The 15922-nt window shown below is 37.0% G+C and overlaps 1 protein-coding gene across 6 annotated transcripts in view; it reads right to left on the bottom strand.

The window, feature by feature from the left end:
- The window catches only part of SYNJ1 (synaptojanin 1), a 64904-nt gene that overhangs the window by 8061 nt on the left and 40921 nt on the right, over positions 1-15922 (bottom strand). For 3 of the 6 annotated variants that reach the window (XM_035545804.2, XM_050716001.1, XM_035545806.2), the window contains exons 21-26: positions 15543-15621; positions 14376-14538; positions 10967-11173; positions 10389-10517; positions 2285-2355; positions 641-749 (exon numbers count right to left, since the gene is read on the bottom strand). In XM_035545804.2, the coding sequence (XP_035401697.1) occupies positions 641-749; positions 2285-2355; positions 10389-10517; positions 10967-11173; positions 14376-14538; positions 15543-15621 (758 nt within the window). Of the gene's footprint in view, positions 1-640; positions 750-2284; positions 2356-2449; positions 2489-4129; positions 4178-9728; positions 9768-10388; positions 10518-10966; positions 11174-14375; positions 14539-15542; positions 15622-15922 lie in introns of all 6 variants that reach the window. The other 3 variants (XM_050715993.1, XM_035545802.2, XM_050715996.1) reach the window with 3 other exon arrangements.

Below are 15922 nucleotides of genomic sequence, written 5' to 3' on the forward strand. Positions count from 1 at the left end.
ATATCACCATTATAAAATTAATATTTTGATGTTAATACATAGGGAAAAAAAACTTTATATTTCAATTTAGGAAATGGCTTTTTAGAGTCAAATATAAATCCTATTCCAAATAATAAGATTATGGAGCAATCACTGCAGAGAATGATCCAGTGATCAACACATCTAATGGAAGAGACTGATAAGCCTAGACCAGAACACAGCAATCTGATAAAAGAGTTTCTCTTAATGGAATTAAATCTGTGGGCCTACATTTCCTCTGACTGCTGCCTATTATCTGTAAGGGTTTACAGTAGTGGTTGACCATCAGCACTAACAGAAGCTGTCGGATGTTATTATGCCTGAGAATCTTCATTTGTAGTGAAAAATGAAGACATATGCTGTTAATAGCAATGCATTTGAACCAGAGACAGTACCACAATAGTGACACTTGGATTTAGCTTTTTTAATATATATGTGTGTGTATAAATATATATATATATAATAAATATATATATATAATATATATATATATATATTATATATATATATATATATATATATATTTATATATATATTATATATATAAATATATATATATATATATATATATATAAAGTACATAGTACATATATAAACGTACTACAGAAGAAATAAAACTTACCCCTTGGTGGTTCAGCTGGTTTGGTTTGAGGTTCAGGTGCTGGTCTTCCACCAGAGGGACGGACATGGCTTTGTGGTACACTAATAACTCCAGCTCGAGGTGGAACAGTCTGACGTGATAATGGGTAGAAAGAAATTATTTTAAATTCTATTTCAGATTTGTAGTCATCTACTGCTAATTGACTCAGGATAATTATGACTCTGAAAAGTAACTTCTATGATAATAGTTGTAGAGCAAATTTTTTATGCATATATACAAGCAAAGAATATATTCTCAAAATACTATGAGTGCTCAAGTCAAAGCAAAGGATTTTTACAACAATATTCCTCTTTACACAACATTTACCAGTGCAACAACATTTACAATATTTACTATTTTGCCAGAATTAGTAACTCAACTTTATTTAAGTCTGTAAAATGTTTTAAGCAACAAAACAAAAGTATTTTATTTTGGGACCTAATAAGTATATACTGATAACCCACTGTCAACGCAGACCATAGATACTGTCTACTTTCTGGGCTATAATTGGCAGCCTGCCATTTGCAAACAGAAGCTACAGCCAATTTTATATACCAAAAGTATGTAAAGGTGCATAAGAGACTATGGTTAGATCTTTAATCTGAAACTGTTTGCTAATTGTAAAGAAGGTACTTCTGCTCCCCAGCAAACAGGATTACTGAAACATACATTCTGCACCAACTCAAGGCTGGAGTCTTCCCAAACTTTTTGGAATATGGGCTTATATGCTGGGAATTGAATTGCTCTCTTAAAACAAAAGGACCTTCATCAGTATTTAAAGAGAAATCAGAAACTAATGCAGATTATAATTGACACTGAATGAATTATGAACACTTGAAATCTGAGTGTAAAGTGTTACAATAAAACCCACTAGATTTCAGAAAAAAATTATCATGAGACAAAATAACTTAAGATTTGTTTCCTCTAGAATTGTGCACATGGTATATTCCCACAAAAAGCAGATAACAATGCATGTTCTTGAAATGGTTTTCAGAGCAAATCTCATCAGACAATTCTCTATGTAAATATGATTTTAAAATATGCAAACAAACTTCACCTCTTAAAAACAAATATCATCCTTGTTGTTACTTTTATTAGATGTACGTACAGTACTTGGAAGGCTTTGTATAATATCTGATTCATTATGCTTGGCTGAATCCATTTAACAACTATCTCATGTTTTAAACCACATAACCTCTGAAATATCTGACTTCCCTTTCATTGCCAAGATGCATGTCACTGGGCTTTCTATGTATACTTAGAAAGTAGGCAGAAGGACTGTTGGATTAAATTCCAAAATGCAAACTAAAGATTATACATCAAAACCAAACCAACAGAAACAAAGCCTAAAATATTCCCCAGGACCACTTTGGGGGAAGCAGAGCACATGGTGGTTACTGTCCCTGGTGCTGAAAGCTAAGAAAGGAAATGCTACCCAAAAAACAACCCGAGAGAAAGAAACAATGTCGCGTCAGCTTGAAAATCCAAGAGGGTCAAGCTAAGGCTTGAAAGCATATCTTATGAGATCTTCCTCAGACCTTACATCTGTTATAACTTAAAAAAACACACCAGCATAATAAACTGTAGAAATTTAGAAGGAAAATTATTTTAAGATAGAATGCCTACCGGTCGAGTAGCAGCGTATCCAGCAGCTCCTGCACTTGAAAATCCAGTTGAAGGTGGAGGCTGGCTACGAACTGAAACAGATAGTAGAGATTGCTTACTTAGAATACGCTTCAAATTCAACTTATTTCTGTATTCTAATTAGTACAAAACACGTGTCTGTATTACCTAAGTTATCTTTTCTTTGTGTTCCAGGACTTTTTTGTGCTTTGAAGCATGGAAAAAAATAGATTATCTTTGTTAGGTAAGTTATAAACAGGTATTGTACAGTAATGGTACATTATCACTAATGGAAATGGGAGTAAGAGACATTAGTGAATTTTTTATTTTTCAAGTTGTTACAGATTAGAGTCTATTCATCAGCTAAACTGTTACACTAGTACTCTTACCCCACAGCACATGAGAAGTAATTCAACCCTTCTAATTACAATTTAAGTCAAATCACCTCCTATTTGTTGCAAGCTAAAGATGCCCACTTGCACAGGTACCCTGTGTTCTGAACCTTGCTAGAGAAAGTTGTTTCCTTTGTCGTATATTCTGTAGATGTTTTAACAGCAGTCTTTAAAACAAAGAAAATTTATGTAACATGCTGATTCAACAAATCATGCGATCAGAAGAGTACATCCATAATTATACATGACTCAGCAATCTACAGGTTCTATACCAAGTTCCTGAACTTATTCTCTTTGTTTATGAGATAAATATATTACAGCACCAACCTCAACATTTTCATGCTGATGCTCATGACAACTTTGTATGCGACATTCAAGTTTTGAAGTGCAAGATATGAAAAAGTTACCTTTACCTCAGGCAAATGCACAATTTCTAACAGGCAAAGAGGTTTAGGATTCTGGCTTGTGTTTCTGTTGCCTATTTCCCAGGAAGGTAAAATCACCATGTCAGTTACAGTAACTGGAAGGAATACTCTGTGGTACATAAGACACTTAGTTTATCAAATCAGCTTCCAGTTGGGAGACAATGCTGCTTTCTTAGAACCAGTTAGAACGGGTTTCTGGATCCAGTTCTCAGTAGATGCAACTTGTACCCAGAAGAACCTGGCTCTAGCTTACCCTACCTACTTTGAGCAGGGGATTGGACTAGATGACCACTAGAGGTCCCCTCCAACCTGAACTATGCTATACACAGAGATTTTGCCGATACAGCAAAAGGAACCAGCAACATAGCCAAAATGAATTATAGCATACAGGAGTACATTCTGATTGTGACTACATTTGGACTTTCATTGCCATACCTATTTTTGCTGCAAAGGGAAGAAAAACAAAACTCTCCTGGCAAAGCTGAAACAGGACCCATTCAGAACCATACATACATAGTCCAACTAGAATAGTGCAAGAAAGATGCTTCCCATAAATGTATGTCACATGCATTTAGGCACTAGAATCAAAATACATACTTTATGCTCTTTAAAAAGAGATAAAATATTAAATTATAGGGTAAATTATTTGAATATAAATTTCTCCCCTCAGAACATGAGTATGTAGCTTTTCATGAAAAATTAGGCTATCTAGATTCCTGATTTAGCTACAGGTATAGCATTTACTCTAGCAATCAGTCAGTTACATCTTCCTCTGAGAGTCAGCCTTGAAAGTATTCTTCTTGATTACTCCAGTCTATGTCTCTACATCATTTTTTGTAAATGAAGTATGCCTTCTATAATAATTCACACCATCAGAAAGCACCTCGCCTTTCTGAAAACTATGTTAAATAATAAAAGAAGATCCTATACAATAAATTCCTTAATGAAACTGCCTTCAGTGTCACAACGACAATATCACTCAGGTATTAACATAGAAATCTATTTCTAGAATACAAGAATTGTTATGTTACCTTCTACTTCTCTCTTAGCTACCCCAGGACTGGGAGGAGCTCCAAGACCTTTTCAGAGAAAGAAGAGAAGCTGTACATTGCATAAGAAAAGCAGTAGATTAAGAAAGCAAAAACAGAAAGGACACTGCCACAAGACAGGTCTACGTAACTTAAAAATGGCCTAGCTAGATTGTAGGTACTTATAGGAGATAACTGTTTGGAGCAGCATGGGGAAACCAGACCGACAGGAATTATAGATCAACAAGATCATGATTGGAAACATTTTGCATTACAGCTGAAAGATCATTTAATTTCTTAAGTATACACTCTCCACAAACTTTTGTAAATTCAGAATGATATTAAACGTCAGCCTTGAAATTCTTTTAAGTCAGAGCATGTACCTATACTCCAGCACTTGAAAATATACGTACATCACTTATACCCTACAACATTAGGTCTGCTTCCTGTAATTCAGGAGAATACTATATAGTATGTTTCTGACAAGAGTACATTTGAATAAGCAAGTTTATGGAATAAGTTTCTAATTTTACATAATGCATTGTATCCTACAGAATTGTATCAAGTTATCTACAAGCAGCACTCTACTTGGGAAACCTGTATCGACTGGTGCAGAGAATATCTGCAATAGATGTTACAGTTCAGACTGAGAGAAAGAAGATTTTCAATCATGCATAAGCATGCTGAATTATTTTGATTCTGTAATACGATCAAGCATATACAGGGTCCATAAACCTGTATGGTAAAAACATGGCAGGACATAGATAACACCAGATGGTATGCAAGGAGGAATCCTTAAGGCGTGCGTATAGGAGTAGGTAACAGTAACATCTGGCAACTCTGGAATGGCTTTAGTATAGGTGACGGGAAGGAGCTAGTGTTCAAGAAGCCTACCTTAAAAGCAACTTTTGCCTTAGCAATGACACAGCCCCATGCTTTCTCATCACGTGCCAATGTGTGGTATCTGCTCAGGAGCTCTCTATGATCTGGAAAGAGTGCTGTGAGTTTTGGCAGTTATGGGTGGAGGTGTTAGAGTGGGAAGAGTAGAGGCTGGTATGTGACATGTCAAATCTCTGGTTTTGCTGAACATCTGGTTTCAAGATGTTCAACAGTGGTATATGTTAGGTATTCTGGGTGAGTTCCAGGCTCTGCCAATTAACCTTAGATTTCCACTGACAGTGGAGTTCTGAGAGAAACAGCACTGAGGAGGGATGAACAGAGAACATAAGCAGGGGACACAGAAGGAGACCACTGTCAGAACATGTCATTTTCAGGTATTAGCTCTGCCCTCCTCCCATGCAACCCAGAGGAGCACTGGGGAAGAAGAAAAAGTAGTAACCCACAGGCTGTTAGAAGCCTACCTGCTAACTGGAGAAATAAAAAGGAGGTAGAGAGCATTCTCAGAGGATGCCCTTCTGAACCTAACTGTTCATCTCATTACATGGAAATGGACACAGTAAAACCTCTCTAAGAGCAGGGAACTAGCCTGTTCATTTCACAGACCTTCTGCACTTTCCCCTCCCAAAGCTCACCTCGGCCCGTACTTTGAATACATATTTTCAGGGTGATTTTTTAAAGCAAATCGTGTTTTCTGCAAGACGATTAATCAAGTCAACTCCTTTCGAGGAAGGGAATGGAGAGAGTACCTTTGACCATAAGCACATAGACATGTTCTCATGTTGATGCACCATACAAAAGAAGACTTCTGTGCATGAGGATTTTAAAAGGGTTAGCAAAATTTTAAAATATTCATTATATGGGTGAGAAAGGGTATATGGGTCAAATACTCCAAATTTCACTCACTAATAATGCTCTTCAATGGTGACAAAGCAAAGTTATCAAGTTGTGATAATGCTATCACAATTGGCATTGTAAGAAGCTTTTCATGTTAAGGACAGGGAAAAAATGTACACCTCAACCTGAAACAAATTTTTGGATATAATTTTTTACTGTTACCATAGTCTGTATATAGCTTAAAATTTCTAACTGCAGTTTGAAACAGTTTTGCAGGCACAGACACCACATACTTGTTTTACAATAATGTTTTAAGGAAAGGGGTTGGATTTACGTGGAAACAAATCTGTAACTTATGCCCTGACATCTTTTAGACAGAACTGCATGTTTTGCAAAGGTTACATTTACACATTAGCTTAATGGAAGGTAAACTCCAACCTCTCTTGAATTTAAGTGTCTGTGTGTGTGCACGTGTATATACATACATAATATGCACACAGGCCCTGTGCCTGGATCAGGGCAGTCCCAAGCACAAATACAGGCTGGGCGGAGAATGGATTCAGAGCAGCCCAGAGGAGAAAGACTTCGGGGTGCTGGTTGATGAAAAACATTGTGAGCCAGAAACTTGTGTTTGCAGCCCAGAAAGCCAATCGCACCCTGGCCTGCATCAGAAGCAGCGTGGCCAGCAGGGTGAGGGAGGTGATTGTCCCCTCTGCTCTGCTCTTCTGAGACCCCACCTGAAGCTCTGCATTCAGTTCTGGGACCCCAGCACAAGAAGGACACTGACGAACGAGAACGAGTCCAGAGGAGAACCCCAAGGATGGATCAAGGGGCTGGAGCACCTCTCCTGTGAAGACAGGCTGAGGGAGTTGGGGTTGTTCAGAAGAGAAGGCTCCAGGGCCTGCCATTACCCGAAGGGGGCCTATAGGAAAGCTGGGGAGGGACTCTTTGTCAGGGAGTGCACTGACAGGACAAGGAGTAATGGCTTTAAACTAAAAAGGGCAGATTTAGATTAGATATAAAGAAGAAGTTCCTCATGGTGAGGGTGGTGAGGCACTGGCACAGGCTGCCCAGAGAAGCTGTGGATGCCCCATCCCTGGAGGTGTTCAAGGCCAGGCTGGATGGGGCTTTGGGCAGCCTGGTCTGGTGGGAGGTGTCCCTGCCCATGGCAGGGGGTTGGAACTGGATGGTCTTTCAGGTCCCTTCTAACCCAAACCACTCTATGATTCTATATGTATGTGTGTGCATATGTATATATGAGAGAAATCTAGGCCATTTCCTAATGTTTGAACAATGCATTAACTGTTTTAGCATTAAGGCCTTTTGTTTCCTTTGTTACTGAATATTCATTCTTCAGCACAAGAGGAAGAATTGTTTCACCATATTTTTCTTTTTAAACAATAAAAATTAGCTTTTTCAAAATGACTGCCATGTTCTAATGTACTCAACTTTAATTCTGATCTAAATTTCAGTGTAACTATCAACGTACACTAACAAGTACTTGCTGCTTGGGTGCATTTATTTTCGTAGCTTGGCAACCTTGCATTTCTTTTAATATCAATTTTACTACTGCATTTTCTAGGTTTAAAATATTTATCTAGAGGATAATCACAGTGAAAATTAACACTTTACCCAAATTGTTGCATATACTGAAAATACTGTGCATTCTCTCAGTCTTAACCTCATTTTCAGAATTTAAACCAATGATAAAGACAACTATCAGCCTTTCCTACATGAAACAGGAAAAGTGTGAATACTATTGTTAAAGGGAAAAAAGCAAAACAAATTAAAAAAAAAGAAAACTTTGGGTAATTGACAATTGCCTTTATCATTTCTTAATATTCTGTAAGAATTTACTCTATGATGCAGTATAACATCTTAATTTTGAACTATAATCTGTGCTATAATAAGTGTACTGAACTATAATAAGTGTATAAGATCCTCAAAAGAAATCTTACACATTAGCAGGCAAAATATTTTGCACACCACTAAAATTAGCACATAGCCTTGTTTCCATTATTCCTTGAATTCTGAATTGATTAAATGTAAAATACCACCAATCTCTAAAAAAAACCACTTAGATGCCCAAATCTTACTCACTTATTGAAATAATATTGAGCCATGAGAAGAAATACTATGGGCACTGAAGGGAGTGAAGCTCTCAGAATAAAACGTTAGAACACATGGTTGGGGGAGAGGGAATAACATTTAAAATGTACTACATTTCAAAGATACGATCATTGTCATTTTGCTTGTACTACAGAAGTCTAAAACAAATGTTTCATATACATGCACAGTACACAGGGTTATTTTTCATAGTACTTTCATAGTACAAGAGCTGGTATTCTAGATAAGAGAAACAATGTCATTTACCCAGACATTATGACATTTACACTGCTTCGAGTCTTGTGCTAATTTGCTCAGAGCTGAGCTCAGGTACTGCTGAAAAGCAAAGCATTATGCCTTATAAGTATACTCCATAAGTGGAAAATGAAGCAAAAGCAAATGAAGTAGGATGAGCTTTAGGTCAGAATTATGAAAAAATATACTACACTTAAAAAATTGCATAAAAAACAAGTTTTATGCACGTTATATCTCTTTATTCAAAGCTATGTTGGGAAAGAGCAAAAAAGAAAGGCTAGTGTTTATACAATTGAGACTGAAACTAGGCAAACAGGATTGTGTCAATGTGCAGAAAACTATACAGGACTGAAGTAGTATAATAAATCTCACATGTCATGCATTATCTATACACTGACTATATTCTAAAGCTTAAGCATTTTAACTAATTTGAAGCATCACACCTTTGGCATAATGACCTCCTCCACTCAATTGTACCTGAGAGCTATGCACATCTCTGGCCCCACATCAGAGTAAGCTGCATTTATATACTCTGTAAAATAGATTACGTATTTTTCTGGGATTGCTGAAAAGTTTAGAATTGTTTTCTCAAATAAATGTTTCTACTGAGTGCCAATGTCTGACAAGCCATTAAGAAAGTATTCGAGACTCACTCCATCTTATGTATTAATGAGCTGATATAAGTCCAAGCAGGACAGCTCAACTGTGAATCACGTGACAAAAAGGGACAAAATTAGTTTCAAGAAGCACTTCTGAGAATGGGTGAATTGTTATAACATGCAAAACCAGATCAAGTTAGAAAAAAATAAAGCTAGCCCAAAGAGTTTAAGGCCCTCAGCATTATCAAATAAATAATAAAAAAAGAATTAGGGGAGAATTATTTAAGGATTTTGTTATTTTGTAAAGCCTTGTAGCTCTCAAGTGCCTTTAAACTAACCGCATAAATTCCTTTACTAAATTTGTGTTGCTAAATTACATTCTAGTTCCAAGAACTATAAAGCATATTTCATATCTCTAGGACGGGCTTCGGAGCACATTTCAGAGACTTGAAAATAGAAAATAAACTATCTAGATGTCAGCGCACAGCTCAGTGATTTGCAGCTTTTTGCTAACTGGTGATCATCCAGGGGAAATTAGGCCAGACTTCAGCAGTAGTTTCAACGTGAAGAATAAATGGATAATCACTCCAAGTAGCTACAATCACAATCCATTTCACAGTGCTCCGTATCATGAACAGTGAGGAAAAAAGTCTATGCTTTTCACAACTGAAAATAAGACAGCTTTCACGGAAAAGTTAGTTACAATATAGGGTATATCGTGACCAGGACAAAGTAATAAAAACCTGGAACAATCTTAATGTATAGCGTATCAACTTCTGGAGAAATATTTATTCATAAATATCAACATAATTTCTGTCTTTGGACATCATTAAATTGAGTATCATCACAAGAGACCACCACAGAATTTTTGCTACATAGTCATATCCGAAAACAATTAAAATCATTACCTCCAACTTCTTTTCTAGCAGGTGCAGGACTCCTACCGCCTTACAGTATTTAAGAAATGAATGCAGCAATAATGAAAAATATCAGTACAGTAAGAGGGAAGAAAAAGAATGAGAAAGTTAAAAATGACAAGGGTCAGTTTGTTAGCTGCTATGCTGCCCATATGCTTCTGAACATCCAGTTTCTCTTAACACTCAATTGTTTATATTTTCAGATGATCCAGATGAACTCTGCATTAAAAACCTCAGACATGATAACATGCGTATATACTAATGTCAAAACTAAAGGAATAGAAATCAATGAATGCACAAGATTATTTATCTTTTACATAAAAAATGAAGATGCTATACAAAAGCAAAAGTGTTGATAAACACTGCTGTGGGAAGCCCACATTTTTACGCTGTGAAAATAAGTTTATAAACATTATAAAACTTATTCATTAGGCAAAGAAAATAATATTTGAATGGTACTGAAAAACGATGTTATTTCAACATCATAATTTTGCTACTAAGTGGTTTCAACTAAACATTTTAGTGAAAAACTGTAGTAGGTTGCATTGAACCCCAAATCAACAATATGCAGTTTGGGTCTGGGACTTCAAAGCTTATCTCACAGAGCTGAAACAAATGTTCCTGACCTCCTGATATGTGTCACCGCATTACCTGATGGTGGAGGTGGCCTCTGCGGCGGAGCAGGACGTGCGGGAGGAGCAACAGGGCGAGGTGGTGGAGGACGCTTAGGCTCTAAGGTCTGAGAAGACTCTTTCTGCTGGGTACCAAGCTGACTTTCACCTGGAGAACATGACAAAAAACAAAGCAAAAATTAATCACTTGCACAGTCTAATCACAGTAAAGATTTTCTAATAGCAAATTATTTTCACAGACGGGCTGGGCTGGTCAGTCCCCAACACTGGAAACACGATGGTGCAGAAGTAGAATCAAGGTTTTCAGAGAAGGAGAATGAGGAATAAACTAATGGTGAAAACAAGCTGATTTTCTAAACGAAGATTTTTTTCTCATATGCTTAGAAAGTATATACTGATGAAAGAATGAGAGTTGATTTACCCAAGGCAGCCTTGGTAAAGTTCTGTGTAAAATGCATAACGACAAAAATATTTATTCCTTCTTTTATTAATCTAAAAGCACTATTAAAAATACTCTATAAGCTAGTATTCTGCCAGTGGGCCATTCCACTGCCAGGCCGTACAGTAATAGAGGAAGTCAAGCAAGGTAATACACACTGTGTGTGGAAATGGGTGGTCCTGGAGTTTTTGTAGGTGCTCGGCTTGGTCTCACTGGAAGTGCAGGTCCATCTGACAGTGTAGGGGACTGACAGGGACTGGAACGTGGTGAAGAGCTTGGGGAGGTTCCAAGACCAGAGCTTGACGTTGGCTGCAGATGCTGAGGAAGGATTTCTTCTACTTCAGCGCTATAGTCATCGATGTCACCTAGATAACAACCACCCCCGAAAAAGAAAAAGCATGTGAAATAAAGGGAGCTATAGTTATTTTAAAAAGTGTGGAAATTACAAACTGATTCTGGGTATGGGATTTTCTGCAAAAAGTCCTTAAATTCAAGGAATTTTCTCAATAACCCAAGTATGATTCTTACATCATAAATTTACACACAAGGAATGTAGATGTATTCAAATCAGCTGAAACACTCCAAATGCACAAGATTTCAGAGTCTTGTAGGATTTGAGGTCATATTTTAAAAGAATCATACTGTTTCCCACGGGATTATTAATAAAAATTTAACCAATAATACAGGCCTCTGAACCTTCAAAGTTCTACTTTCTACAGGAATTAGAAAGAGATGAAGTGTCACGTGACAATGAAAAGCAAATGTTACATTTCATATAGGTTTCCCATACCTGTACCCTTATCAAAACATACCTTCCTTTATGAAATACCCATTCAAAAAAACTTAGTCTACTCTTTCCAGTTATCCTAGAAAAAAGGAAGAGTTGCCACCTCTTTTCTTGAAACTTTTGCAGTGTGTTTGCTACTCTTAGAAGCTTGGATAGAAATCCAGAGCAAATGAGCTACTCAATCCTAAGACAACAATAGAAATCAACATGGACATAATGACTACATCTAGCAAGTACATCTGTTCAAGAAAATAATAACAGAAGAAAAACCCAGCACCCTATAAAATACAAAAGAAAATGGAATACACAGAAGAAGTGTCACCGGTTAAGGTGTGGAAGATTTGTTGTTGTTTTGGTTTATATTTGTTTTTAAGCTATTGTTAGAAAAATAGATGTTTTATTTGCTAAGGATGTAAGAAGAATACATTGTAACATAGCAAATAGAATGAATCAGACCTCCTGGAGAAATTTATTTTGTGAACACAGAGGCCAAGCCACAGGACTTGAGCAATACTCAAGAAGATTAAAAAAACCTACCCACAAATAAACAACAAAACACAAAAAGACAACGAAAATATATGCACAACTTAAGTTTTGCAGGTCTGCCTACAAATCCTCCTGCTTTCTTCCCCCAGATATTCTTGAAATGAGACACTAATGAACAAATGAAACAAAGCTGCATATAAATCCAATTCCATTACTCAAAATTCATATTCAATTGCTGTGATAAAACACATAGGCTTACTCCCACACAGTGATTTAAAAATTCTTTGGTAAACTACAGTCAGTACAATACATCAGGAGATGTCTATTGATGTTATTGATTCATGATATCTCTTCAGATCCCATGAAATGAAGGCATAACAGTACCTAGAAACCTTGCGTACATTTAAAAATTTCCCTTGACCTTGTGTCTAGAACAGTATCTCAGTCTATCAGGGTTTTTGAAGACATCCTCTTTAGTAGACTTTTAGCCATGGCAAAACATTTCTTGAAATACAAGTGTGGCATACAGCCACATGATGAATATCCGGAGAGGCTGTTCCATCAGAAGATGTTGCTGTATTTTTTCCTTAACTGTTCCACTCAAATGAAAAAAAAAATTATACTCCCAGGATGTTTGCAGATCCCTGTGATAACGAATAATTACATATCAAGGAAATAAATTCATTTTAGGACTACCTTGAGAGGCTTAGCATTTTCTTTATCTTCACTCAAGTTGAAAACTGTCTTTACTATACAACTTGATCCACTTTTCAAATATATCTGACAAGAAGCTTAAGGGCCTTCTAAGAATTAGAATTGTGTTTTCAATTGTGTTTACCAATTGTGTTTTCAATAGATGCTGGGAGTCTGCTTTCATTATTAGCTCTTATTTCTATCCTCTAGAACTACCTTTGAGCAATATTGAACAAAGTCCCTCAAGATAGGGGGTTGACTTTCTGTGATCAAGGGCCTAGTTTTGACGTAGCACAGCTGTGTGTCCTTGGCATACATTTGCTGCAAGAACTGTGACAAAGTACATAGACTAGAAACATGAAGAAAAGCAGAGGTGCAATTGCTGCAATGGTGACACTTAGCAGCTCAAGGAATCAATTAAAAAAGCAGTGACAAACACAAAACAGGAAAATGGAAAAAAAAGCAACTGAATGCTGAAGATCACCCTGTTGCAAGGAGCTACAGAGGATGAAGCCTTCTTCATCCAACTGACATTTTCCTGCCCCTCAAAGGTTCATCAGGTGTTTTTTTGGGGATAGGACTAATAAGCTTCCATGGTATTACATGTATTGGCCAAAAAAGTAACTGTTTTGTACTCCGAAACTTGTGTATAGAATCACACAATGGTTTGGGTTGGAAAAGACCTTAAAGGTCACTGAGTTCCAACCCCCCCCCCCCGCCATGGGCAGGGCACCTCCCACCAGACCAGGTTGCCCAAGGCCCCATCCAGCCTGGCTGTGAACACCTCCAGGGACGGGGCATCCACAGCTTCTCTGGGCAACCTGTGCCAGTGCCTCGCCGCCCTCTGAGTGAAGAATTTCCTCTTAATATCTAATCTTACTCTACCTTTTTTAGTTTAAAACCATTACTCCTTGTCCTATCCCTGCACTCCCTGACAAAGAGTCCCTCCCCAGTGTTCCTGCAGGCCCCCTTTAGGTACTGGAAGGCCGCTGTAAGGTCTCCCTGGAGCCTTCTCTTCTGAACAACCCCAACTCCCTCAGCCTGTCTTCACAGGAGAGGTGCTCCAGCCCTTTGGTCATCCCCGTGGCACTCCTATGGATTCATTCTAACAGGTCCATGTCCTTCTTGTGCTGGGGGTCCCAGAGCAGAACATGGTGCTCCAGCTGTGGTCTCATAAGAGCAGAGCAGAGGGGGGGAATCACCTCCCCCGATGCTTCTTTTGATGCAGCCCAGGATACTGTTGGCTTTCTGGGCTGCAGATATCCTGCTTATAGTGTCTCCATAAATAGTAAAAGCTGCCTGAACGAAGCAACCTTTGAGACATCACAGAACGAGATGAAAATGATGAGCAAATTAGTAAAACGTGCAATTAGCAAAATGTGAGCAAATTAGTAAAGCCTAGGCATACAGTGCAAACTGACAACAAAGCTGACACAGCTCAAAAAGTTGTCAAGATATTGTTGCAAATTACCAGATTTTCAATTTACCTGTTTCAGCAAGGCACATGCTTTTTAAATTGTACTATCAGTATATATATTAACTAGATTAATTAGAACTATAAGCACTTCAAAAACATCACTAACATTTTTTTTCCAACAAACCTTCCATATCATAGTCTGCAGTAACCTCAGCATCTTCACAAAGCAAAGTGGAGCTTGTTGATGAAGGCAGCCCAACATTCATCTTCTCTAGATTCATTTCATCTTCCAAACTTCTGATCCAGTCTGGATTTTTCAAGCTTATGTTTATAATCCTTCCTAGTAGCTGAACAGTCAAAAAGGGATGCACAAAAATTGTTAAAAATAGCAAAATTGTAATTCAGTATTCTAGATTAATAAAGCAAAAAATTAAAATTACTGAAAATATCACAAGTAAGGTTATTAGAATTTATGGAACCAAACAATGACAGTGACTCGTCACAGAAAATAATATGGTCACTTCATTTTGGTAATTAGGTATATTTAAGTAGTTTAAACCATTAACTGCAACTACTTTATAACTTTCTACAAAAAAACAGACGTGTCTAACAAGATTTTTCTTTCCAGTTAATAAAGTTTCTGGTTTCTTTGTTCTGACACAGATGCTACTCTTTGTAAAGGAAAACAGACTTGCCTATGAACTACATTAATAAGTCATTATTAGAAACTGATAAAACAGCAGGCCTTCATTCTGCAGGCTAACGCATGACACTGAGCCCCTATCATGCATGGACTGTCAGTGAAACTCTCAACAGGTATGAGGATCCACCTGCAAATATCACCTTACAGAATCTAAGTCTTAACAGGTCTATAGCTCAAGTAAAAAGTTGAGTATGAAAACTGATTTTTTTTTTTTAACAGATGAAATACTGGCCCTACAGAAATCAATGACAGAGTTGCAATCACTTAGAAACGTGAAAATTTCAATACGGGAATGATGAACTCTTAATAGTATCAGGCTATAAAAGTGATGAACTAGTTCATACTACAAACTCAAGTTAAAAACTATGCCATATAATTAAAATAATCCTTTATTTGATGAAGATCCCCCTCAACTTGGAATCTTCATTTCTCTTACCAGTCTCTCTCCTAAAAAGAAATTTATTTTGGTACTTCCTTCAGCTGGTTTTTGAAAGAGAACATAAAGGCTATGAGGCTATCAAAAGCAGAAAAAAAGACTAAATGCAGTCTAGTATGGAACACAGAAACCTTGTAAAAATCAAAACAAAGTATTGCTTAAAAATTTGGATCTTCCCTTGCTATTCAGAAGTTCAGTAATTTTTACATTACCTCAGTACCATTCAAATTCAGGACATTCAAAGCAGAGCTTCCTTCCAAAAAGGTTACCCACATCTTGTCTGCCACAAACCTGTAAAGTCCATTGATAAGTAGTTTGCAAATGATAATTAAAATACTTTATCCTACCTCCTATCCTTTGAAATCTTCTTATCTTAAAAGATTTTCAATGATTCGCTTGATGGAAAGGCTTTTTAAGTTCATTAGCATACATAAAAAATAGCTAATAAGCTTTAGCTGAATGCATCCTTGGGAAAAAAAAAAGGCAAAAGAACTAGGCAAACAGCACACAGAAATCACTGTCCTCTCAAAAATTTTGCAGCTACAGTTACACATTCGATATTAATTGAGTAGCTACAAGTTATATATCAGTA

The sequence above is a fragment of the Cygnus atratus genome, chromosome 1 (genome assembly GCF_013377495.2).
Source record: "Cygnus atratus isolate AKBS03 ecotype Queensland, Australia chromosome 1, CAtr_DNAZoo_HiC_assembly, whole genome shotgun sequence".
Taxonomy (NCBI): domain Eukaryota; kingdom Metazoa; phylum Chordata; class Aves; order Anseriformes; family Anatidae; genus Cygnus; species Cygnus atratus.